Raw genomic sequence first — 24,311 nt, 5'->3', positions numbered from 1 at the left:
ATTTCAGCGATGCGCGATGAAGGGGAAACCCGCGATCGAAACAATACCGTCGAGGGGAATGATTGCACGTCGAAAATGTTCGAAGACGATCCCGAACCGGAGCGCAGCAATACACATCCGTACCAGATGGCAGAAAAAAAACAATCTGAAGATGGAGTCTATGTCCATGTGCACCATCATCTCAAGGAGGAGTCACCTACCTTGTGACTACAAAGACTTCTTCCAGGACAAAAACATGCAAACATCCAAGCCTACCACCAGATGGCGATCTATGCAAAAGTATAGAATCTACAGCTCATAGGCTTCGAACATGGGGTTCTGTTGCAGTAAACCCACCCCCACACTTTTTGCCTGGCATCTGGTACAACTTCGACTGAAAGTGTGCTGGGCCCTGCTAATCAGGTCCTCAGCACCAGTGTTCTTTCCCTAAAACTGTACCTTCTTTGGCACAGCTTCACCTAGCTCTGCCAAGTCCCTAGTAAATGGTACCCTTGGTACCTAGGGCATTGGGACTCAAGGATACCCTAGGGTTGTAGCACCAGTTGTGCCAACCTAGGGACCCTTCACACAGGCCATGCAAACTGCCACTGCAGCCTGGGTGAAGAGAAAAACAACAAAATTGACAGGGCATACTGCCCTATGTGCCATGCCAAGCGTCACTGCCTCAGGTATAGGTAAGTCTCCCGTAAGGCATGGTGCACTATATCTTAGGCGTCGGCATATCTGCCTGAGCAGATATGCCCCTACAATATAGAAGTATATTCTTATCTATTGTAAGAGCCAGGGAGCCATAGAAAGTACATGGGGGCTTGAAACGCGACAACTCGGGTCCCCCAGCACGATGATGGCTTCCCTGTGCCCAGTTAACGACCAACTCCTTTTAATAAACCCACACTGATGTCAGTGTTCTATTAAATCATATACTCAGAGGGCACCTTAGAGGTGCCTCCTGAAAACTTGCAACCTTGGTATGGTCACTGACAGATTCTAGTCAACCTGCCACCACCAGACATGTTTCAGGACCCAGAGGTGAGAGCCTTTTGCCCTTTGGGCCAGAAACAAAGGCATTCTTGGGCAAAGGTGTCACCACCCCTTGCCCCCCCCCCACCTGTTTCTAAAACCAAGTTCCTCCGTTGACTTGCATTGGGCACCCAACACAGTGTTTGTAACCTGCACCCGGCTGCCCCTGTGCTGCTGGTGGTGGACGTTTGGTGTTGACTTGTGGCCCCCGTGCTTGCCTAAACCTCCGGAGTTTGAACCCAGCAGCTGTTTTACTTACCAGCAAGCAGCATATGTGCAAGCACCCCCAGTCTCCATTGGTTAACACCGGGCCCGAACCGCAGATATGACCTCTACACCCAGCCGTTCCTGTGCCGCTGGTGGTGCAGTGTTGGTGCTTACCTGAACCTGGCCCTCTGTTGACCCTACACCCCAAAGACTGGAACTGTAAGTTGTGTACTTACCTGCAAAGTCGCATGATTGTTTTCCTCCCATAGGTTAACATTACAAAGACAGAAAATTGCACTAAGTGTCCACTTTTGAAACTTAAAAGTATTTTTCTTTTAAAGCATATTTGCTTCTATGAAAATTGTGAGGTCTTAAAAATAAATATACCAAAGCACTATTTTTATAAATTGGGCTCAGCTTTATTCATTGAGTGGGTCTTATTTACAACAAGTGTGTTATCACAACCCTCTGATGAGCCTAACTGCTCGCCCACACTACCACAAAATAGAGCATTAGTGGTACCTTTTTAGCTTCTGTACAACTTATGTGAGTCCTCAAACGGGGTGAGGCTAGGTCATGGGGAGATTGTGAAGTCCTGGACTTCAGCATTAGTTTTTCGGCACACTTCCTTCCTCTAATGCCTTGTGCGACAATCTTCCAAGTTTTTTTTATAGGCTTCATTCATTCTTTGTAAAGAGGACACCAACGCGCCATTGACCTCCGAGACCTTACCTCTACCCGACCGGCAATCTTTGCCTGCCTTTAGTTCTATCGACCTGCCTAGCTCACTCAGAATTCTGAAGAGCTTTAAATCTGGCTCCCCTCAGACCCATGCGCTGCCAGACTTTAGGCCAATGTTGCTGAGACTGTCAACACGGAAGTCAATAGACTTGTTAACATGTCTCTTCAGGAGGCATATGTCCCGGCAGCTTGGAAACAGGCAAAAATTCTTCCCCTAATAAAAAAGCCATTGATTGATCCCACAAGCCCTGGTTGCTATCATCCCATCTCTCTTTTGCCCAGTGTGGCTAAGGTATGCGAAAAAGTTGTTACTAAACAGCTGACTGAATACACTGAAAATGGGGGCCTAGTGCATCCACCCCTGTCAGGGTTTATGACTTAGTTTAGTACTGAGGTGGCGTTGTTGGAGGTGATGGAGGCCATTCGAGACAGTATGGATGCTGGCAGGAGGGCAGCGCTGGTTTTGCTGAACCTCTCGGCAGCATTCGCTACAGTCCCTCATTCACTGTTGCTTGCCAGTCTTGCGGAGATTGGCATTTCCAGCACCGCTTGGGGATGGCTTACATCCTTTTTGGGAGGGCCGGTCACAACAGGTATGCCTTCCCCCCTCCTCGTCTTCACCTCAGTGGGTGTCTACAGGGGTACCACAGGGGCTCTCCTTGAGTCCCCTCCTCTAGCATTTATGTCACTCCACTGGTTCAACTGGCAGAGGACTTGGGGGCTCAAATCATTGCCTACGCGGACGACACCCAGCTCTTGGTCACTTGGGGGAAAAATGAATGTGCCACCACCTCTGCTAAGAACTGTCTGACCAAAGTCTTTAAGTGGTTGCCCTCTGCTCAACTTAAATGCAATGAGGAGAAATCTGAAATCCTCCTGTAAAGCAAGTTCCCTCCTATGTTTCGAGAAACATTTTGGCCATTGGATTTCGCAATGCCAGCCACAAAGGGGCAACCCGCCAAAAATCTCGGGGTTTGGTTTGAAGAGAATCTTACGTTCACCACCCAGATTAAGAAGCTAGCTGGGAATGGCTTTGGGCTTCTCAAAAGCCTTCGGAAGTATCATCCACTTCTTCCTACGGTCGCTAAAGGAACAGTCACCAGAGCCCTGATTTTATCCCAATTGGACTATACGGATGCCTTGTAGTAGGAAAGTGGGTTTCTGTTGCAGTAACCCACCCCCCTCCGCCCTCCCCCCCCCCCCCACACTTTGCCAGACTACGGATGCACTGTTTCTTGGTGTGCCCTGTGTCCCTGCCAATTAGGTTCCCAGGGCCTGTGTTCTTTCCCCAAAACTAACCCAATTGGCATCTCTGGCCACAGGTCAGCCCCTGGTAAATGGTACCACAGGTACCCAGGGCACTGTAACCAGGGAAGACCTCTAAGGGCTGCAGCACTTCCTGTGCCACCCTTAGAGGCCCTGTACCCTGACACTCACACACTGCCTTTGCAGGCTGCGTGTCTTGGTGCAGAACAAAGTCAAGAGTCGACATGGCACACATCCCTGTGTGCCATGCCCACAAACCACTGCCCCGGCATACATCAGTCACCCCTCTAGCTGGGTGCCCTATGCCAGTGGTGAGGGTACAGGTGCAGGAGCCCTGTACCCCTACAGTCCCCATGTCCATTCCCGGGCACTAAGTGCAGAGCTGCCATTAAGAGTATATGGTGCTTGGAGTTTGTCATTACGAACTCCACAGCACCATAATGGCTACGCTGAAGATTGGGAAGTTTGGGATCAAACTTCTGAGCACATTAAACGCACACTGATTTAATGTAAAATGTATAAAAATCTTAGAGATGCCCCCTGAAACTCGACCAACTCCTAGTGATCTGACTGAGTGGCTGCTTAGGCTTCCACCACCAGACATGTTTCTGACCCCAGGGTCGAGAGCTTGCTGCTCTCGGGTCCTGAAACAATGAACATCCTGGGACGAGGTGCCAAGCCTCCTCCCCCAGGATGGGCAGGGTTCATGAATGAGAAGCTTCAAAGGCATGCCGCCTATGTGAGCCTCTCCACACCATTTGCTGCTTTCAGCAACTGGTCGCCACTGGTTCTACCCCCCACTTTAAGCGGGAGAACCGGCGGGAAAACAAAGGAAGGAAAAAGAGGTGTGCCCACCTCTGCCAACCCCACCCCTCAGGTGGGGAGGCAAGGTGAAGCACGACCGCGAGTGCCCGCCATCTTGAGGAGGAGTGGGGGGGGGGGGGGGGGGGGGGGGGTGAGTGGCGCAGAACAGGGGGTGTACCCACTACAGGGAAGGGACCCATTGGTCCCTGCCCTTTACCTACCTGTAACACCCCTGAAGTTAGTATTCAGGGGGCACCCTGAACCTTCCTTCCTCCGATACAGCAAAAACAAGAAAAGATGATAAGGACGAAGAGCCGTGCACAGCTAACAAGTGGACGACGCCCACTGACTTGGACCAGGCCCTACAGGCCAGTCTACCCTCAAACCTGCTCCTGCGAAATCCCAGCGTGTCCAGCAGCCAGCAAACCTCACAAACCTCGGAGGACCTGCCTGCCTTCACTTTCCAGACTGTTTCTCCGTGAACACCGGATGGGTTTAAACTGCAGCTCCTGGTGCCAGCCAGGAACCGTGAATCCAGCCCACTCTGCACCCGCCAAACCCGGACCGAGCAGAAAAACACCACGAGGAGGTCCCACCGGCGATCCTGACCAGAGATCCGGCGACCCCTGATCTGCCTCAAGCCTCCTGACAACACCTGCTGCCTCAATCCAGAGGACCCCCCCCCCCCCCACCATGACCAGAGCGGGTAATAAAATCAGACGTCCCAAGACACCCCTGCACCCAATGCCCCACGGTTTCGTGTGCCCAAAACAACGGTGCATAAGCATAACCAACCCTCAACATATCAACTTACCCATCGAAGTGGTGGTCACTCCTGGAAGATCCTCGTCCCCGAACCTGCAGTGTTTCTTTGTCCGGAGAATCTCCATTGAAATCAACAGGACACCCGACCTCAAAACACCCTGCACCCGGCCACCCTAGTGCTTCCGAGGGTGTACTTTTGGTACTACTTTGGTATTTCATCATTGGGCCGCGTCGAACGCCCCCGTGCAGACCAACACAGTGGGCGGAGGTTGTCCTGCACTGGGTACAAAAGTCGAGTGATTTCTAAGCCCTGTGTCGTCCCCTTTGTCCTGGACCTCCTTGTCTTCAAAGAAAATCTTCAAACGTACACTCCGAAAAAAGCCAGCCAGTTCACATTTTAATTTGAAAGAATCTAACTGGTTGGTAGGAACAAAGCCTAGTCCCTTTGAAACAGTTCTCACGGGGGGGTGTTATGTGGTGAACACTTTTGGGAAGACATGACGATCTGTGGCATTAGAGATGTGAGGGTAGTTCTTATTTTTAAAGTAATGCAAGGGGGTGTAGATGAGTGGAACGATAAAATATGTTCTACTCTCTTTCAGATAATTGTTCACTCTCGGAAACCATTCAGAGTACTGAAGTAGTAAAGGCGACTGGCCGCTTCTCAGTAGAAGGTAACGAATCCCCTAGTTGGGGGTAGACCCAGATAAATAACCAAGGGACCAACACCCTGATGAATGCCTGCACGACTCTTATGAGCGTTTGATTTGGGCAGAAACATGTTGGTAATAGCAGCAGGGATTTAGGGGCTTTTACCTCCCCTAATAAAATCCCGACCAGTTACTTTTAACCCTGCCAGGGGGTGACAGGAATAAAAATTAAATAAGTCCCCTCCTAGACAGTTTTAATATTTATGTCTGCACTTTTGTGGTCCCTCCTTTAGGGAATATTGTCCTTGTTCTGTTTTCTTTAGACACTATTTGTTCTATTTTGTCAAACCCCTTTTCTGTTCCGTTTCCTCACCACTTTATTCTTCATCTTACAAAAAACATTGCGCTCCGCCCACTGTGTTGGTCTGCACGGGGGCGTTCGACGCGGCCCAATGATGAAGCATGACACTGCAAAGTGTGTGAGGGCAGTATTTTAAGAATAATGTTTTTTCCTTCTAAACTATACTCTAGGTTTATGTGATAATAGGGATAGTATTGTGCCTTTCACTATCATATTTAACTGTGAGGATTTAAGTTTGTGGAGCGTTTCTCTGTTTAGTGAGTATTAAACGTTAGCTAGGGGAGTCAGAGAAGGCTCAATTTTTCCCTTATTTTTTCCCTTATTTCTCTCTTTTGTGATATTACTACTTTGGTATCCCAACTTGCCCTGAGCTAAACCCTAGAAGCTTTGCTCCCAGAACCCCGTGGCCTGCTTGCCAGCAGCCACAAACCGGAGCCCCCCCATCCTCCGTAGGATAACATTGGGCCTCAACTCTCTGCACCCGGCAGCCCTAGTGCCGCTGAGGGTACAACAGTGCATCACTGACCCTGGGAGACCCCCCCCCGCCCCCCCCGAGTCTAACCTCAGAATCCCAACTCCAAAGAGAGTACTTACCTCGAAACCAATAACCTGCTTTTCCTCATAGGAAAACAGTGACACTTTTTCTCCCAAAATGTTTCTAAGTGTCGACTTTTGAAAGCTAAGAATATTCTAAAAAAAAAAAAACCAAAAAAAAAACAATTCGCACAAATAACGCATTTTCTCAACTGTTTTTAGTTAATGTCCCAGTGCTGAATCTAAGTATCCAGCACGGAGTAGGAAAAGTAACGTAAAAGTAACTTGCCTGCGAATTGAATTTCCTTTATAGGATAACATTGGTGTTTCTCTGTCAACTTTTTAAATACAAGAATATTCTTCCAAAATCGTACATCTAACTAAAACGCATTTTCTCAACTGTTTTCAGGCAGTGTCCCAGTGCTGAAACTAGGATCCAGCACGGTGTTAGAAAAAGTAACCCGATAAGTAACTTACCTGCAAATTATTGAAAAAGCCTATTCATTCCAATTTTTGTTGCAGCTTAGACCTAGCAAATACATTTGCTAAGTGCTGCATACTACTGCTCCCCTGTAAATCAAACAAACTACCATTCCTATTGCATTTTCAAACAGTTCTATATCCAGTAACTTATTAATGAAAAGTATTTAATGGTTACCTGTTCCAGGCTTACTTGGTTCTAAAAAATAAACTATCTTTTTTTAACACAAAAACAATTAGCCTAGAGTTCAGTTCTTGAGTGTGTGAATTCATTTGCTCACCGAGTGTGTAGATCAAATGCTTAACACTGTCCTCGGATACTGCCTTACTGCTCGACCAAGCTACCACTTTAGAGAGTAAGTTCCTATCTAACTTTAAACTCTGCCTTCCTCTGGAGACTCTTGGACTCCATATATACACTGCACCAAAGTGAGGTAGTGTGTATAGAGCCAGTTTCTTACACTTACGTCGGCATACCTGGATACCCGCTTAAAAAACTGCAGGTTGTTCAGAATACGGCAGCCAGGCTCCTTCTTAATGTCCCTGTCACATGCAGTGTGAGGCAGTATCAGCGAGCCCTTCACTGGCTGCCCGTTGCTGAACGGGTTAAATTCAAATCTTTAGTTTTGCCCACCGTGCTCTGCATACCTCAGACCCAACCTATTTAAAAAAAGCATTTTTCATTGTTTACACCTACCAGACATCTGTGCTCCTCTGCACAACTGTTGGCTTATGTGCCTTACTTCCGGAGGCAAAGGTTGGGGGGCAGCTCCCTTTCCTTGAAAGCGGCCTGAACCTGGAACTTGCTGCCGGTCGCTCTACAGAGCATTCAGGACCTCACTGTTTGAGAGAAACCTTAAAACATTTCATGGTTTAAATGTGATTGGCATTCCTCAAGGTTCGCGCCGGAACACTCCTCCGAGTACCCGTGCGTGCTATAAATAAAAACATAACAGTGTGGACATAAAATAGCCTTGCTGTTGAAGTGAAAGCACTTGTTGAAGCATGACCATGTGGAAGTGTTCTAACGGTATGTACAGATTTAACGTCCTCATGCCTAAAATTGGTCTTAAGGAGCCGTCCTTTTTAGGGGATTAGAAAGTACAGAGAGTAAACACCTGAACCATGGTACTGTAACAGAAATGGTTCATCTTTTCCTTAGTGGCGGTCTAGCTCTCGGGCACACGTGATTATTTAGATGCACGCTGGACGGACGCACCCAAGGCAAGCCCGTCTGCGCCCCGAAAGCGGCCAGTGCCAGACATGCTGTCCGCGGCCTTCTGCCTTTGGTGGCTCCACAGGTGTACAGCTGTGGGGATTTGTTGCTGCTTAGAGACTTAGCAAATTTATAGCAAATCCTAGTTGGGATGTGGGCTGCCTCCGGACGTCAGTCTGGAGTGCCAATTCCACCTGGGCTCTGCTCAGGGAGGGTTGGAGCTTTTAAATGAGTGCCTGTCTAGGGTCAAAGTCCGCCCTACCATCAGAGCTGGGCTGATAAACAGTCGGTCGTTGGTGAAACACTACTAGGACATATTCGATCTTATCCTGGATCAACATCTCGACCTCCTGTTCATCACAGAGACCTGGATGAATGATTCTTCTAACCCGATTGTCCAGATGGCTATTCCAGTGGGTTTTTAGGATTTCCTGGGCTGATCGCCCTTGCAGTGGGGGGGTGGTGTTGCTATTGTTTATAGGGATGTTTGGGTGATGACTCGGGGAAATAACATTGTATTGGGGCAGAGCGAATTCTTGGATTTCACCATTGCTTTCTCGGCCAATTCTACGCTGGGTGGGACGTTAGTTTACAGGCCTCCCGGCTTTGCTGGACCTTTTCTCAGTGGTCTTGAAGATGTTATTGTTCCTCGCGCCTTGCGCTTTTCGCAATATCTCTTTTTGGGAGATCTTAATATCCATCTGGATCAGATGGAATTGGGAAATACTCGAGATCTTTTAGACTCCTTGAATTTGGCCCAGCTCACTCAATGGGTTAGCCTCTCTACCCATTGCAGTGGCCAGATCTTAGACCCCATTTGTTCTAACTTCCCTATTTCCATTGAGAACCCTCTCCCAGTCCCCTGGTCAGATTGTTTTTTATCCTGTTTCACGTGGTTAGTCGGTGAAGGGGCCACTGACCATCAGGTTAGTCCCAGCCCTGCCACCGCCAAAATTGATCCGGCAGCTTTTATGTGTATTCTAGAAAATTCCAGGGTCGCTCTTCCTGCCGACTTGAAAGGGGCTTTGGCCTGTTTTTCGGATTGGATGGGCGGGCAGTGGATAGTCTCCCCCCACCCATTCCAACCCCCATCCTCCCCCCCTCCCCCCCTTATGTCTTCGTCGTTATAGGAATTCTCCTTCGAAACCTTGGTTCTCAGCCGATCTGAAAATGCTTAAACAGCATTGCGAAAAGCTTGAACGCGGCTGGCGCGTAGTCTTTTGCCCAGGGGCCAAGAAGGCATTTAGAGAAGTCCAGAAGGTTTACTACCTGGCCATTAGAAAGGCCAAAAGTTTTTATTATGCTGAACGGATTGAGTCCGCCAGCAATAATTCCAGGGAGATATTTTCTATTGTTGAGAGTTTCATGGCCCCCAAGGCTATGGTTACTAAACTCTGTCTCAGCTGCCTGGTGCGAAAAGCTGTCTAACTTCTTAATCAATAAGATTCGGGCCATCCAGGCGGCGTTTGCTGGCCAGAGCCTTCATTTGGATGTGGGTCCTACTGTGGCCTCCACGTTGTCAGCCTTTCCCTCTGTTGATCTGTCGGAGTCCTTCAAAATATAGAAATCTATGAAATCTGGGTCTCCATCGGACCCGTGTACGGCCAGGCTTCTGGCCTCTATTGCCGAATCGGTTAATTATGAGGTTAACACACTCAACCTTTCCCTCAAAGAGGCAGTTGTCCAGTCGGAGTGGAAACAGGCAAAAATCCTTCCGCTGCTAAAAAAAAAAAAAAAAACACATCGCTCGACTCGGGGAACTATCGGCCTATTTCTCTGCTCACCTGTCTGGCGAAAATTTGCGAAAAGGCAGTCAAACAGCTTTCTGATTTTGTTGAGGGGTTTAGTTTACTGCATCCAGCACAATCAGGATTTAGAGCCACCTATAGTACAGAGTCCGCCTTGGTCGAGGTCTCTGAAGCTATTCGAGAATGTTTGGACTCGGGCGGAAGTGCAGCTCTTATAATGCTGGATTTGTCGACTGCGTTCGACACTGTTCCCCATGCACTGCTTTTGGCTCGGCTAGCGGACATTGGCATTACTAGACAAGCCTGGAAGTGGCTGGAATCCTTTCTTGCGGGACGTTCGCAACAGGTCTGGCTCCCGCCTTTCTCGTCTCTATCTTAGAAAGCGTTTTGCTTTCTACCTGCCTACTAGGCATCTGAGATTGTCGTCTCAGCTGCTTGCGCTAATTCCCCGTGTGCGTCTTCAAAGAAGGGGGAGGGGGGGGGGCAGATCACTGGCCGTTAGGGAAGCTACGGCTTGGAATTCGCTGCCTCTCTCTCTGCGTGCCATCCAAGAGCTGGGTCAGTTTAAGAAACAGCTCAAAACTTTCTTGTTCTAATTTTTTTCTATTTGGACCTTGCAGGCTCGCGCCGGGACACTCCTAGGAGTAGCTGTGCGCGTTATAAAATCCAATAACCTAACATAGCTCCTTTGGTTAAGAGAGCCTGTACCACTTGTTTGAGAAGCTGCAGGTGTTCTGACAAGAGTTTGTGAGTGTAAGGTGGAATACTGGGAGGACTGCTGATGAGCTCCAGGCAAGAACCATATCGGATAATGTCTAGCACCCATTTGTCTGATGTTATGGATTGCTGTAAGGAAGTGCCCTCTTTTTGCATAGTTACCTCCACTTTTTGCTTAACAGCTGATGTGCTTTGACTGAGTGTGTGCCCTTAGCTCCTGCCAAACAGGTGCTCGGGCCCATGTTCTTCCCCTAAACGGCATTGAAATCAAAACCCAATTGGCACTCTCTGGCCACAGCTCAGTCCCTTGTAATTGGTACCACAGGTATCAAGGGCACTGAGGCCAGGGAAGGCCTCCAAGGGCTGCAGCACTTATTGTGCCACCTTCGAGGCCCTGTACCTTTACACACACACACTGCCTTTGCAGGCTGCGTGTTTTGGTGCAGAACAAAGTGAAGAGTCGACATGACACATCCCTGTGTGCCATGCCTACAACCCACTGCCCTGGCATAGGTCAGCCACCCTCTAGCTCGGCACACTATACCAGTGGTGAGGGTACAAGCGCATGAGCCCTGTACCCCTACAGTGTCTAGACCAACTTTTAGACATTGTAAGTGCAGTGATGCCATTAAGGGTATATGGTGCTGGAACTTTGTCATTACGAACTCCACAGCACCATAATGGCTTTACTGAAAACCGGGAAGTTTGGTATCAAACTGCTCAGCACATAAACCCACACTGATGCCAGTGTGGGATTTAATGAAAAATGCACTCAGAGGGCACAGGCTCTGGTGGGTTCCCTGACTGGTACACACCAGTCTGTCACCATGAGACTGGTTTCTGGACCCCTGGGGTGGGAGCCTTTGCTCCTGAGCTCAGAAACAAAGCCTTTCCTGGGTGGGCAAAATGTTGTTGGGGGGGGGGGGGGGGAGGTAACTGCAACAGAAACCCAGCTTCCTACACTGTCCCTTACGACGACGCCTAGAGCCTAAATCCAGAGACTCCCCCTGACCACGACCGGCTGCGGAAAGAAACTTCCACGTAGAAAGGCACCCCTGCACCCGAAGCCCCGGCGCCTTGGTGAGCTGAATCAACGGTGCCCCAATGACTCCCTACATCTCTACTTACCTCTGCTGTTTTTGGTCTCCCTCATGCAACCTCCAGTGCAACACCTGCAGCTTGTTTGTCAAAAAGCACAATAATCATTGTAAAGCATTGGACGCCCGATGCTGTATTTGGACCCTGCACCCGGCTGTCCCAGTGCCACTGGTGGTGTATGTTTAGTGCTGCTTTGTGCCCCCACCTGTGCTTGACGTAACCCCCTGTGCTTAGCCCCTGCAACAGATTCTTACCTGGAAGCAGTGCGGCTTCAAGCACTCCTAGTATCCGTTTAAACGCATTGGGGCGAACTCCAATTTTGACCACTGCACCCGGCCATCCTTGTGCTGCTGGTGGTGGTGCAGTTTTGATACTCACCGGACCCTTGCTGACCTTTGGTCCCAAAGACTGGAACTGCAAGTGTGATACTTACCCGTATAACCGTATTACTGTTTTACTCCATTGGATAACACTGAACTGCTCAGAAATTGTGTTGAAGTGTCAAATTTGAAAGGGAAAAGTATTTATATTTAAAAATGTAAATACCTGAATGCGAAGATCTTGGTCTTAAAATAAAGTACAAAGCTTATTTTTCTAAGATTGGTGTGGATCTCCTTTGAGTTGGGTCTCCATTATTGGTCAATATTGATCAATAAATGCCTTACATTCTCTGTGTTAAGCCTAAGGCTGATCACCCACACTACCACTAATAGAGTACTTTGGGTTTTACATTGAGCCCTGTACACTTTTGAGGAATCTATGGATACTGTGCACAGTATAACCACATAGTAGCATACCATATACAGGGCCAGCTTCCTATGGAGTCGAAGAGAGCAGTCCTGGAACCTCCAGAGCCCAATAGTGCCAACACTGTACGTTCTGCTGTGGGGTAAAGACCAAGCCAAGATACTACCCACTCACAGAAAATACCTTGTGCCACCCCCTGGATGTAGCTGGCATTCATGATCTGCACCCTGGTGTTTATAGATCCTGCCACTTCCAGAAGAGTAGTGCCTCCTGACACAGGTTCCACTGCCCCATCCCGCCCCACTAGTTGCAATACCAAATGGTAGGGGTGTTGACCTAGACTGCTTTTGAATGATGGCAAGAAGGTCTTTAACACAAAGCAGATGACCTGCAACGAATGTGTCTCGTTATCCCGCAGTCTTTTTTTCCCCGCAGGGAATCACAACGCTGTTGTTACAACGACCGCGTTGGGATTCCACATACCATTACTCCGCAAGTCGGATCAACGACTTCCGGAGAGGGAGGGGGGATGAGGAGGGGGGGGGGGGGGATGAGGAGGGGTGGGGGGTGGGGGGGGGGGGGCTGGAATAGTATAATTTACTATTCCAACTCCAGTCTGTGCGGACACTAGGGAAGGTGTTGGATTTTAACTCCAACACCTACCCCTCCCCCCCCCCTTCCGCAAGTCGTTGTTCCGACTTGCTGAGTAATGGTATGCGGAATCAAGATCAAGAAATACTTTATTCGGTTTAAAAACAAAAACCATGAAAGCAACAACATCAGATTTACAAATTGCACAGGAAAGATATAAAAGGAAAAAACAAAGGCACAAATTAGATTTCATCAAGACCTATTGTTTTCCGAAGTTTAAAAACATTTTTAAGAAAACTTAAAACTACGGTAACGATTAGCACAGTGTCCATTCTATGAAATTCTAGAAAAGCTGGGCGACATTTATTTAAATTCAGATCTTTGAGGAGTGGGATGATGAATTTCCTGCGAGGTAAAGTGTAAAATTTACAAAAAAATAAAATATGGATATCAGATTGAGACGAAGAATCATCACACAGGCACATAGGCAAATTAGACGACCATGAGTTCGGCAAGGTTAAGTATGGCTGTACTTTGTTGCAGGTTAACAAAGAAAGATGCAATGATACTGACTTTTTCTTTGCTTCCTCTTGCCTTCTTTTTTCCTCGAGATATTCCAAACATATCTTAGATAATAGGTTTCTGGATATACAATCCATTGAGAGTGGGTCTTCATAATATTGTTGACAGCCAATTTTGACAAAGAAGTTTTTGACATAGTTTAACCAGTCAAGTCTACCTACGTTTTCTAGTTTTAGGACATCCTGTAGGACGGCCCGGTTCATAACACACTCATTAGTTGTCCATACCCTGTGCCACAAAAGAATAGGTTGTATTCTGATAATGTCAGAGATGTAAAGTAAACCAAGTTCCGTGTGGCAAATGTAAGTCACGACACTTTGAGGTGCTGTCAGGAGGTACCTCAAAAACCTATTCTCAGCATTTTGAATTAAATCTATGTTGGAGTACCCCCAGAGGCCCAAGCCATACATAGCTACCGATGTACATGTAGCTTTATATATTGTTAAAATTTATTTTATCGGTTTCTTACCCAGTTTTTTGATAAAATTTCTCAGGGCCATTATAGTTTTTGGGAACAATAAAGTTCTGGCCTTTACTGCACTAGTCCATGCCCCAGTGTCATGGAGCAAGACTCCAAGATAAGGGAAAGTAGGAGTAGTTTCTAAGGGAACTTTATTAAAAAACATTCTTTTTGTTCGCTTTCCAGATCTATTGCCACAGTACATAGAAAAGGTTTTACTACAATTAACTTTTAGGTCTAGGCTAGACATAAAGATCTCAAAAGTTTTGTAATGCCACGGGGGTACGTGCCATCAGGACCGCGCCATCCACATACAGGAGTACAGGGCTAGACCTCCTCCCAACCTTAGGCATATCCCTGCACTCCTTCAGTAGGCGGCACTCCAGACCATTTATGTAGACCAAAAATAAGAAAGGGGCCAAGACGCAGCCCTGACGCACACCCCGACCCACCTCAAACCTTCTAGTACATTGGCCCCCGCTACCATAACGGACCGAAGCAGTAGCCCCTGAATATAAGTCTTTAAGGAAGCAAACAATGGAATCTTCCACGCCCATCTCTTTCAAAATTCCCCATAACTTGGCATGTGATACACAATCGAACGCCGATGAAAGGTCCACGAACGTAAGATACAAACGTTCGCCCTTTATCCTTATATACTTCGATTGGAGGATCATTAAATTTAAACATTGTTCGACTGTGCCAATGCCCTTTTGGAATCCATATTGCAAGTCACTCATTAACTCATTTTCCTCTGCCCAACTTTGTAATCTAGCCAGAATAATTCTCCCAAGGATTTTTATAGATGAATCCAGAAGGGAGATAGGTCTGTAACATGCACAACTTTGTCTATCTTCCTTCTTATAGATGGGTACAATGATTGAGGTGAGCCAAGACGGGTTTAGGCCCCTTGCCAATGCTGCATTAAAAAGTTGGACCAGCATTGGTCCCCAGATCTCGCTGTTTGCCTTATAGAGATCTACTGGGATCCCATCAGGCCCTGCGGCCTTGCCACCCTTCATAGCTTTCAAACCGGCCGTAACTTCCTCCAGTTTTATTACCAGTTTTTCAACCCCAGCACCCATATTATCCCTTGTTGGAGAATCTATGCTATGCCATATATCTTGAGACCTATAAAGAAGTGAAAAATGCTCCACCCAATCCTCCTCAGCGATAGCAATCTCTATACGCGCTTTAGAATTATCGTAGAGGAACGGGGTGTTAACGGCCCTCCAGAATGCAGATGCACCCTTGAGCTGCGATGCTTCACATAAAGCTTCCAGGGCCTCCTTTTTTATGGCATTTTTCCTATTTTTTAGCGCTGCAGTGTATTTTTTCCTACAACCTCTAATTTCAGTAGGATTCCGAGGTGTCCTATGAATTGCACGTTTTAGGTCAGTTAAAGACCTAGTACAAGAGTTATCAAACCAGCTTTTCTTACCCTTTGCCCTGTCCCTAACCTCCACCCACAAATTTTCCTTTATTGTGGAAGCTATTATGTTAAAATGCTGAATGATCATCTCATGATTGGACTTTTCATCCAGGCAGATAGCAAAGCTGCTTGGGCATGCATTTAACAGCTTGCCCAAAAACATTTCCGGGACTACCTTGCCCCACTTTAAGTTATACCCGTTCTGTCTGCCTAGAGCTACGTCAGGGACAGTACACGTGGAGGATACATCTTCATGCCCATCAAAAAAAGGGTTTTCAACCTCCATTATTTGGGGCAGGTGATCACTTAATGGTAAGTCCAAGATATTTAGTTTAATTATCTTATGACTGCAGCTATTTGAAGCAATGATAAAGTCAATAGTAGACAGTGCTCCTCTGCCTATGAATGTGGGCACAAAGGTAGTAGGTTTTTGGGCAGTTTCATTGACATATCCCAAATCATACATAAACAGTATGTCATTTAATAAGTCCCCAAGCAAGGAATGGTCAAAATGAGTTAAATTTGTCTCCTGCTCTATAGTTAAACCGCAGATGCCCTGTTTGCCCTTAGGGCAAAGTTTACAATTAAAATCCCCTCCCCATAAAATCATCACTTCCCTGCCAATTTTGTTCAATTCGTGTTGTATATCCTCCCTCAGCATTATTAAGATGCTAGGGATTTCTTTCCTTGGAATATTGTTATAAAAGTTTATAAGAACAACGTTAAGCCCCTTCTTATTTCTTAGGGTTATTAGTTGATAAAAATAAGATTTTAAGGTGAACTGAATCTTATCGCATTTAAGCTGATTAGAAACAAGGGTGAGTAAACCACCCTTTGCTCTTCCATGTTGGCTGCCCTCCGCCGGGGTGAAAAACCTTTTATAGCCGTTAATATATACTGGGTCTATAGACCAGGTTTCTTGGAAAGCCAATATACCATGTCCGCCTATAGCAATTTCCCATGATGGGTTTTTTATTCTCTCCTTTAGTCCTGCCACATTCCAAAATAGGAATGTACAGTTTTTCCTTATTTCATTCACTCCGAGATCGTATAAAAATCCTTTATCCGTTATCTTCTCCAATTGTTTGTGGCGGGAACCTTTCGTTATTACCTGCATCATTAACATCAGATATGTTCAAAACCCTACGGCAATCCTTCCCAGTATCAGCGTAAATCGCTCTGAGCATGGATTGACCTTCTAGTTTATCCTCATTAAAAGCCGATGGCCTCTGAGCAGTTGCGTTTTTACTGATTGGGTCGGCAAGCCCTACTGGACCTAACCATTGTCCATCGCAAATATCCTTCTGCTGTCAATCCACGCATTCAAGGCCTGAGAAAACAAACAGATTATAAGTCAGTATATTGTAAGTAAATGGGGCCATACCTCTATTATCCCACAAAGAATTATTTCCATAATTCGGACCTCGAGTGCAAGGATGAGGCTGCCTGGAATGGAGATTAGGAGGATTAAAAGGTTGCAGCAAAGGGGTCCGGCTATAATCGTGATATATATAGGCGGACCTATTAACAATGTGCCTTCTTTCCTCCTGGATCTTGCGATGTTGTGGTAAAATATATGGGTAGAAGTAATTAAGGTAGTGTGTGGAGATGGAATCACTACTATTTGGTTCAAACCAGTCCCCAATATGCCTAACGGCTCTATGGTCTTTGAAATTTATTATAATCACATCCCTAGTTTTGTCTTTAGGCCGGGCCCCCACCCAATTGCAGCGCCTAACGTGTAGTATTTCCCCATTCATGTGGGCAGGCAAAGGTCTATTATTGCTCAACCAATAAATAACTTTATTCTTTAGGGCTTGATGGTCTTCCCTATTTTCAAGGGGGAGCTCAGGAACGCCTGACATGACAGTCACGTAAGGCACAGCTTCTGGCGGTAAGTCTACTATGCTATGCGATTGCCAATTCTTGTTAATGGTTTTACCGACCTCACTTTCCTTAATGACCTTATTGGCCTTATTTTGTGATGGTACTGATTTTCTTTCTAGGGTCAGATTATCCATTGTGATATCCCCTGCATTACTTTGGGGTTCAATCCTATGGGCAGTCTTTGTCTTCAATAAGGGCGGGGTTGACACTTTAATATTAGAGGGGCAAGATGGTAAATGTCTACTCTGAATAGTTTTTAACGTGGTCGAGGGACCTAATGGAGCTGGTTTTGCCCCGGTCGACACTTCTACAGATATTTTACTAGGATTCAAATCACCTATAATATTCGCCAATCCAGAAAGTGAGAGTGAGTTTTCATCTACCTTTTTTTCGATCAAATCCAGATGTGTATTAATCGTCATTATCTTTTCAAAAAGGGGCTGCATTGATGATTTTACCAAGTGCTCAATTTTTTCCAAAAGGCCTCCCTCATTAATTGAGCAGAGGGTGGCCTCAGAGGGGATAGATGGAATATTCCCAGCCCTCAAAATGGGATGTGGATTCCTCTGAGGGTTTTCTGTTTGCCATTCCAATAATGAGCCTCCCCCTCTTTGCTTACAATCAACTTTATATGGAGAAGTTTCTTTTAGAATTGGGGAAGATGCGGGGGAAAATCTAAGAAGATATGGTGACCCTTCTTCATCATTGCCACTGGAAAAACTTGGCAAAAACTTGCATATATTATCAGGCGTGCTGAAAGGAGGATCATCAGTACAAGAGCCAGCCAGGACTCTCCCCCCCCCCCCCCATGTCCTCCGTGTCTCCAGAATTAAGTAAATCAATATGAACTACTGGTAAGTTAGTGGGGTTAATCATTAATGGTGTCACAGTCCCTGAATTCCCCATAGCTGAGTTTGTTCCTAATACTGACTGCATAGGGGGGCCCCTTTTATGTTTAGCAGTTACTACTCTTTTCTGGTTGTCGTTCCTCCTGTGCCTCCGATGTGCTTTTTTATATTTTCTTGCCGATCTAGCGGATGGCGAAGCATGCTCAGAATCTACCCTAGCGTTAACTGGCTGACCTTCATGTCTCTCACCATACACCTGAGCTGTAGTCAGAACAATGTTCCCAGCACTAGAGATGGTATTGCTGGGCACATATGTATCCACCGGTGTGAGAGATGACTCTTCAGGTATCATAATGGGAGTCTCCTTTCCCAACGAGGCCCTTCTAGCATTATTGATCAGATTTACCTTCTTACGTGCTAGCGAGGGGGGAGTTGAAATCCTTCTCGGTGCTCCGCAGGGAATTTAGATTGCTCCCCACGCAGCATTATAGGTACGCGCAACTGAAACATGCTTGGCAGGCAGAAGGGATACAGACGGCTTCTCTTCCCGAAAATGCACCTCTGGAGGGACGGTTGCTGCAGGAACACATGGTGGAAAGGGCGGTGTCCCTCACATATCGGACCCTCATGAACAATATGCCTGATACTCTGGGGGCGCTTAGGGCGACCTGGGAGGCGGATGTGGGTGAGATGGACGAAGTGGACTGGGATACAGTTCTCATGCACCCACGAGAGGTGGCGATTAAGTCACGGCTACGGTTGATCCAATTCAATATCCTGCATAGAACGTACTTTGACAGACGACGACTGTTCAAAATGGGACGGGTGGGAGACATGTCGTGTCTGAGATGCGGGCGGGAGGAAGGGACTCTTTCATTTACTTTGGCTCTGCCCGCAGATTCAGGGGTACTGGAGGGGGATCCTGGGGGAGCTGAGCAAGGTGCTGGAGGTGCCGCTTCTGGAGGACCCCAAGTTAGTGTTACTGGGTATGACACATGATGTGGACCTCCCCCGCCCGTTGCTGATCTACCTTGTGCTGGCTCTGGTGGTGGCGAAGAGAGACGTAGCAAAATACTGGGGGGCGCCCTTGCCTCCCTGCTTGGAGGAGTGGAGGAGGGGTCTTGACATCTACATGGCGGCAGAAAGGGTCACGTACAAGGCGAGAGGCTGCCCCAAAAACTTTACCAGGGTGTGGTCCAGATGGCGGAGGTATCATGGCCTGGAGGGGGGACTCTAGTGGGGCGGTGAAAGGGAGGGGGCCGGCAAGGTTCATGGATGAGGTCCACAGCCTTAGGACACAGACATTGTTATGCATTGAAGACGCTGATGTCAGCCACGGCGTAGGTCCGAAACAGACTTCCAGTGTGATGAGAGAAGGGTGGGGGTGGAGGGCGGGCGAGGCGGGGGTGGTGCTCAATATTGACCTGTCTGTTTGGTTGTTTTACATTGTGTATAGTTGTACACCAAAAATGTCAATAAACATTTTTAAAAAAAAAGATTTACCTTCTTAATTAGGTAATTGTCCAGGGTGCCCTCCCCATGCAGAGTATTTGCACTTTTACCTTTGGCCATCGGGAGCACTTGATACTGGGCACTAACTGCAGGGACAAACAAAGAAAGAATATATACAGTATAATCACAAAAATACTAGCCCCCACAAGACAGCACTTACTACACCTGTACACATGGGGTGGACGATACGTGCACAACCAGGGTCTCTGGCCCAGGCCAGGCTTTTCGGGCTTCTGAGGGCCACAGAGGGCCCGCCCTTTGCCCGGGCTTAGCCCGGCGCTGTCCCGCACGCGTTCCCGCGATGCGGTGGCAGTGTTGGATTTTAAGCGCATCCAGGCGCAATACAGCGTCCGACGGCTTCCGGAACCGCCGCTAAGGCTGCTGGGTAATGTAGTCCGTCTCGGCTCAGCGGGCTTGTTGAGGCAGAAGCGGCGAGAGTGGAACTGGCCACAGGAGACCACGCTACACCCAGGAGATGGCAGAGAGCACAAGTAGCGGTAAGTTGAACAGTGTAGGCTCTATGGAGAGTTCACAACCCGGTCGTTGTAACAACCGCGTTGTGATTCCCTGCGGGGAAAACGTTTCGTGGTAAATGTTTACCGACCTGCAAACACCAGGTGGTTGATATGGAGCTGGGCATCAGCTGGAGACTAGATGCCTCTCATCTCCAACTCTCCCAGAAGACCTTGTCAAACAAGTAGCGATGCACTGGTTATCACTGTTAGCTAGAGGTGGGGTTATGGAGAGGTGTCCACTGCTGACCCATGTGTGGTTTGGCAGCCACTAAAGAAGATCATGTGCAGTCTCCTTAAAAACCTGGATGAAATTTGGCAGGTTCTCTAACACTTCAGATCCCACTACACAGCCTGCCTGTTCCATCAGCATGGTTGACAAGTAGAATGCAGTAGGCCAAGAAGCCATCCTCGCAAAGACCCAGGGCAGAGGATGAAACTTTGACATAGTGGGCCCATAAATCCAGAGGTAAGGCCCTATAAGTGTACAGTATCCAGGATGGCTCCGATGAAATTCAGCCTCTAAGGAGTGTGACATTGGCACGTTGATCGTAAACCCCAGTGATTGTAAAGAGGTTCGCCATAGTATGGAGGTGGTCCAAGACTGACTGAGTAGGGCCCACCTTTAGAAGCCAGTCATCAAGGTGGGGCGAGACGGAGACCCCCCACTTCTGAAGGTACGCCAATACCTACAGTCACATTCATGGACACCTAAAGGGCAATGATGAGGTCAAAAAAAGAACACTGCAAACTAAAAATGCATGTGTCCCACCTTGAACAGCAGGTAGTGCCTAATGCCAAACAAGACAGGGAACTGTAAACAGGCGTCTTGCAGTTTCAAAGCTCCAGGAACCAGGGTCAACAGAGCATGGGGCAACGTGACCATCTTCAATATGTCCTTCCGCAGGAAGAAATTGAGGGGTGGAAGGTCTAAAATAGGATAATGGCCTCCACCCTTTCTTTGCTCAAGGAATGAATAGGAGTAGCACCCTTTTCCAATTTCCTCTCTATGGCTTCTTTTACAAAACCGTTTGACCCTCCTGCAGCAAACCAGATAAGTGGTACACTGAAAGCCGCTCTGATGATGGTGGAAGATGCATCTGATGAAAAAGTGCCAGGACATAGCCTCATTGGACTATCTGTAGGATCCCACATATCTAAATCCTAACTGGAGGTCTCTGCAGACCCATGTGACTCGAAGGTGTGCCAGAGGGAAATGTAAGGTGGCGAGATGTGCAGCAAGGCCTTCATCAACACCTCAATTTGTTGTAGAGTCATCAGTTGTGGAATCAGCTCCTTGGTAGGGAACCAGGAACGAGTCCAGAGAGGCAGCCGGGACATCCTCAAGAATTCTCAGACAGCGTGGAGAGGCTGGGTGGAGGCCCACTTGGACTTCTTATGCTTCTTCTTAGATTTGGACTTACCCAAAGGCTTGGACTGTGATGACAACCTGCCGCAGGGCCAGCCTTGGGAACGGGTCAGTGTCCTCTACTTCTAACAGAAGTGGGCCTTCTGTGACTTCCTGCAGTGTTAGGCGGCATCAAGCTTGGTCTCTCATCCTGGATCACCTTCTGGTTCATCAGGGTGCACTCACCGCACAACTGGGGAGCCGAGGCCCAACCCCAGAGAAAAACTATGGTCATCTCTCACAGACCTTCATTTGAGACAGTCACTCCAAGTCTTAACCCCTCTGGTTTTCGGAGGGGACATATTACTCTGCACACTGGAAAAGAATTTGAGAAAAAAGCTTGTCAACTGATGGATGGGGTGAGGTGGGGGTGTGGGGTGAGGTGGGGGGTGTGGGGTGGGAATAGGAGAGAACTCTGGTCCGGAGTATGAAGGCATGGAAAGAAAGGAAGAGGAGGGTTGACATAGCAAACCTGAATGCCAGATCATTTGGCGGACCTTCCGGATGCACTCTGGCGCCTGTGGGTATTCCACAGGTGAGGAATCTGCAGTTAGAAGAATCCAACAGAATCAAACTTTTTTTGTTTGAAAGCAGCACCATATTACTTTAAGGACCAAAATAATGTTTTCCACTTGAAAATGCAAACACAGGAAAGGTGGTCCCTTGCAGGTCACCATCCATGTGTTTGTAGCTAATCACAGAGAGGTCAGGAACTGTGACCTTTTCAGTTAGTGTTTATAAGCCAGAGCGTTCTCCACCCCCTCCTGCGCATGGTGATTTTACGAACTGGCATAATACTTAGTCTTGTTCACAAAATCAGAGTACCTGCAAAGAAGAAAGAATTCTTTTTTTGGGATCAATATGCGATAAATTAGGAATTTTTGTGAGTGAACACTTAAGTGGGTGTGAGTATTTTACCAGAGGTTAACCGGGAACTGTTTGAATAGTCATATTTGCTCCAGGAAGGATTCATGCTCCCTTCTCTGGAGCAAGAAAACCCTGGCTTTACAGGATTATTTTACCTTCTTATTCTCACCTATTGCAAATTAACACCTCAGACTTTGACCTAGTCTAACTTCTTCTGAATATAATTTTGACGTAGATACGTAACTCACATCATCGCAATGCAAAATGAACACAGACCGCAAAGCTTAATCTGTTATACAGAGACTGGTCAATAGCAATTAAATATATAAAACAGAAATAACTTCATGCAATAGCAATTCCTCTGGCAAATTAGGTACTAAAAAAAATGTAACGTTTTGTACTGACCTTACACGTGACATGGCTACGGGCAGTGAGACACAGGCAGGCATGCAGAGGTTGCCCTGGGGCAATGCTGGTGGTATAGGTTTCTGTGGGCGGCGTGGCCCCCTTCTCTTTTTCTTCTTGTGTTTTTTGGTAAGTGCAGGTGGCTTTGTTTTTTTCCGAGGTTTACGTGGTTTTTGGTGCTGCACTCGGCGGGAACTATCTCCTCGTAAGAAATTATCCTGGCAAAATAAAGTAAACTTTGCTGGTCACAGTAGGAAGACACTCCATTTGAAATCAGTATTATCAATTCACCCCAACGCATCGGCGCTGAAGAATGTGTGACCTAGTGTTCAGTTTCCTAGTATTTGATTGCAAACATCAGGGGCCACTTATTACAAAATAGGAAGCACATTTAAGTTGGCCTCATGAGTGCAGAGGTGGTGAGCAAAAAGCTAATTATGTTCCCCAGTTCGTGAAGTGCCCCATCATCACTGGATGAAAGACTTGCAGAGTACACTGTTGCCCAAACAGATAGTCCAGGGGCTGGAAGCAGTGGGATTCAATGTGTCTGTATACTAATATAATGCATATCTAATTAAAAATAGAATATTTTTATTTCTCATAATATTTACAATCTAAGAAATATGGATAATCATGCAGATGTGATTAACAGGAGGGTTAATTGGCAAGTTAAAAAGTTAATTGGAAAAAAGAGCGCGCAAATATATCTAGAGAGCAATGAAACCCTCAACATGAATGAAAACCTTCAGTTACAATTCAGGATCATTGTCAATGAAGAAAAATGTTTTGGGGTAATAAATCATATTAATACTGAATGTAGAGATCTCTAGAATGGTGGGTCTTCAACTCCTTTCTAAATTGCTGAAGGGTTGGAAAGTTAGGAATATGGAGTGTTGCCTTTTACTGGTTTGCATAATAAAACATTGAGATAAAAAACACACTAAAATTCATTTTTCAACAAAAGAAACATAATCAAGCATTTTTGTACCATTTCATATAGTATTAGTTAAGTCACAACAGCAACATATTCCAAGGCAAATTGGTAATATATTGCCACAAAGATTTAAATAATGTGTTCCAAGATGCACATTTGTCTTAGCAAACTGTCTCTCAGGTTACTATGCATTTTGTTTTGATTGAAAAGCCTAAAGTAGATAATAAACAGGGAGGTCTAACTTAATCGGACCACAGGAATATATCATGCAGGTTTGGTGTTTACCTGAGCCTCCTAACTTCTTATAAATTACTTAAAACGTTCTCTATTACTAAGGGCACATCTGTTCATCCTTGCTTTTTATTACAGATGACCAGCTTGCCTTGAAAAAGATCACAGTTGTGATGAAACACGTGTCGGCTGTTTTGATGTTAAAAGGACATTTTTACCTATTATTGGTTGAATTGGAAAAAATACCACTGATTTGGTTTTTCTACACATGCGACCCTGTGGATTTAA

The 24,311-nt window shown here is 46.7% G+C and overlaps 1 protein-coding gene across 2 annotated transcripts in view; it reads right to left on the bottom strand.

Annotated features, from left to right (window-relative positions):
- Positions 1–24,311, bottom strand: part of INO80D (INO80 complex subunit D) — a 294,761-nt gene that overhangs the window by 77,764 nt on the left and 192,686 nt on the right. For both annotated transcript variants that reach the window (XM_085648924.1, XM_085648925.1), the window contains exon 9: positions 22,859–23,076. In XM_085648924.1, coding sequence (XP_085505050.1) covers positions 22,859–23,076 — 218 coding nt within the window. The remainder of the gene's footprint in view (positions 1–22,858; positions 23,077–24,311) is intronic.

The sequence above is a fragment of the Triturus cristatus genome, chromosome 3_2, assembly GCF_964204655.1.
Source record: "Triturus cristatus chromosome 3_2, aTriCri1.1, whole genome shotgun sequence".
Lineage (NCBI taxonomy): Eukaryota > Metazoa > Chordata > Amphibia > Caudata > Salamandridae > Triturus > Triturus cristatus.
This window is presented reverse-complemented; position numbering and strand designations above follow the sequence as displayed.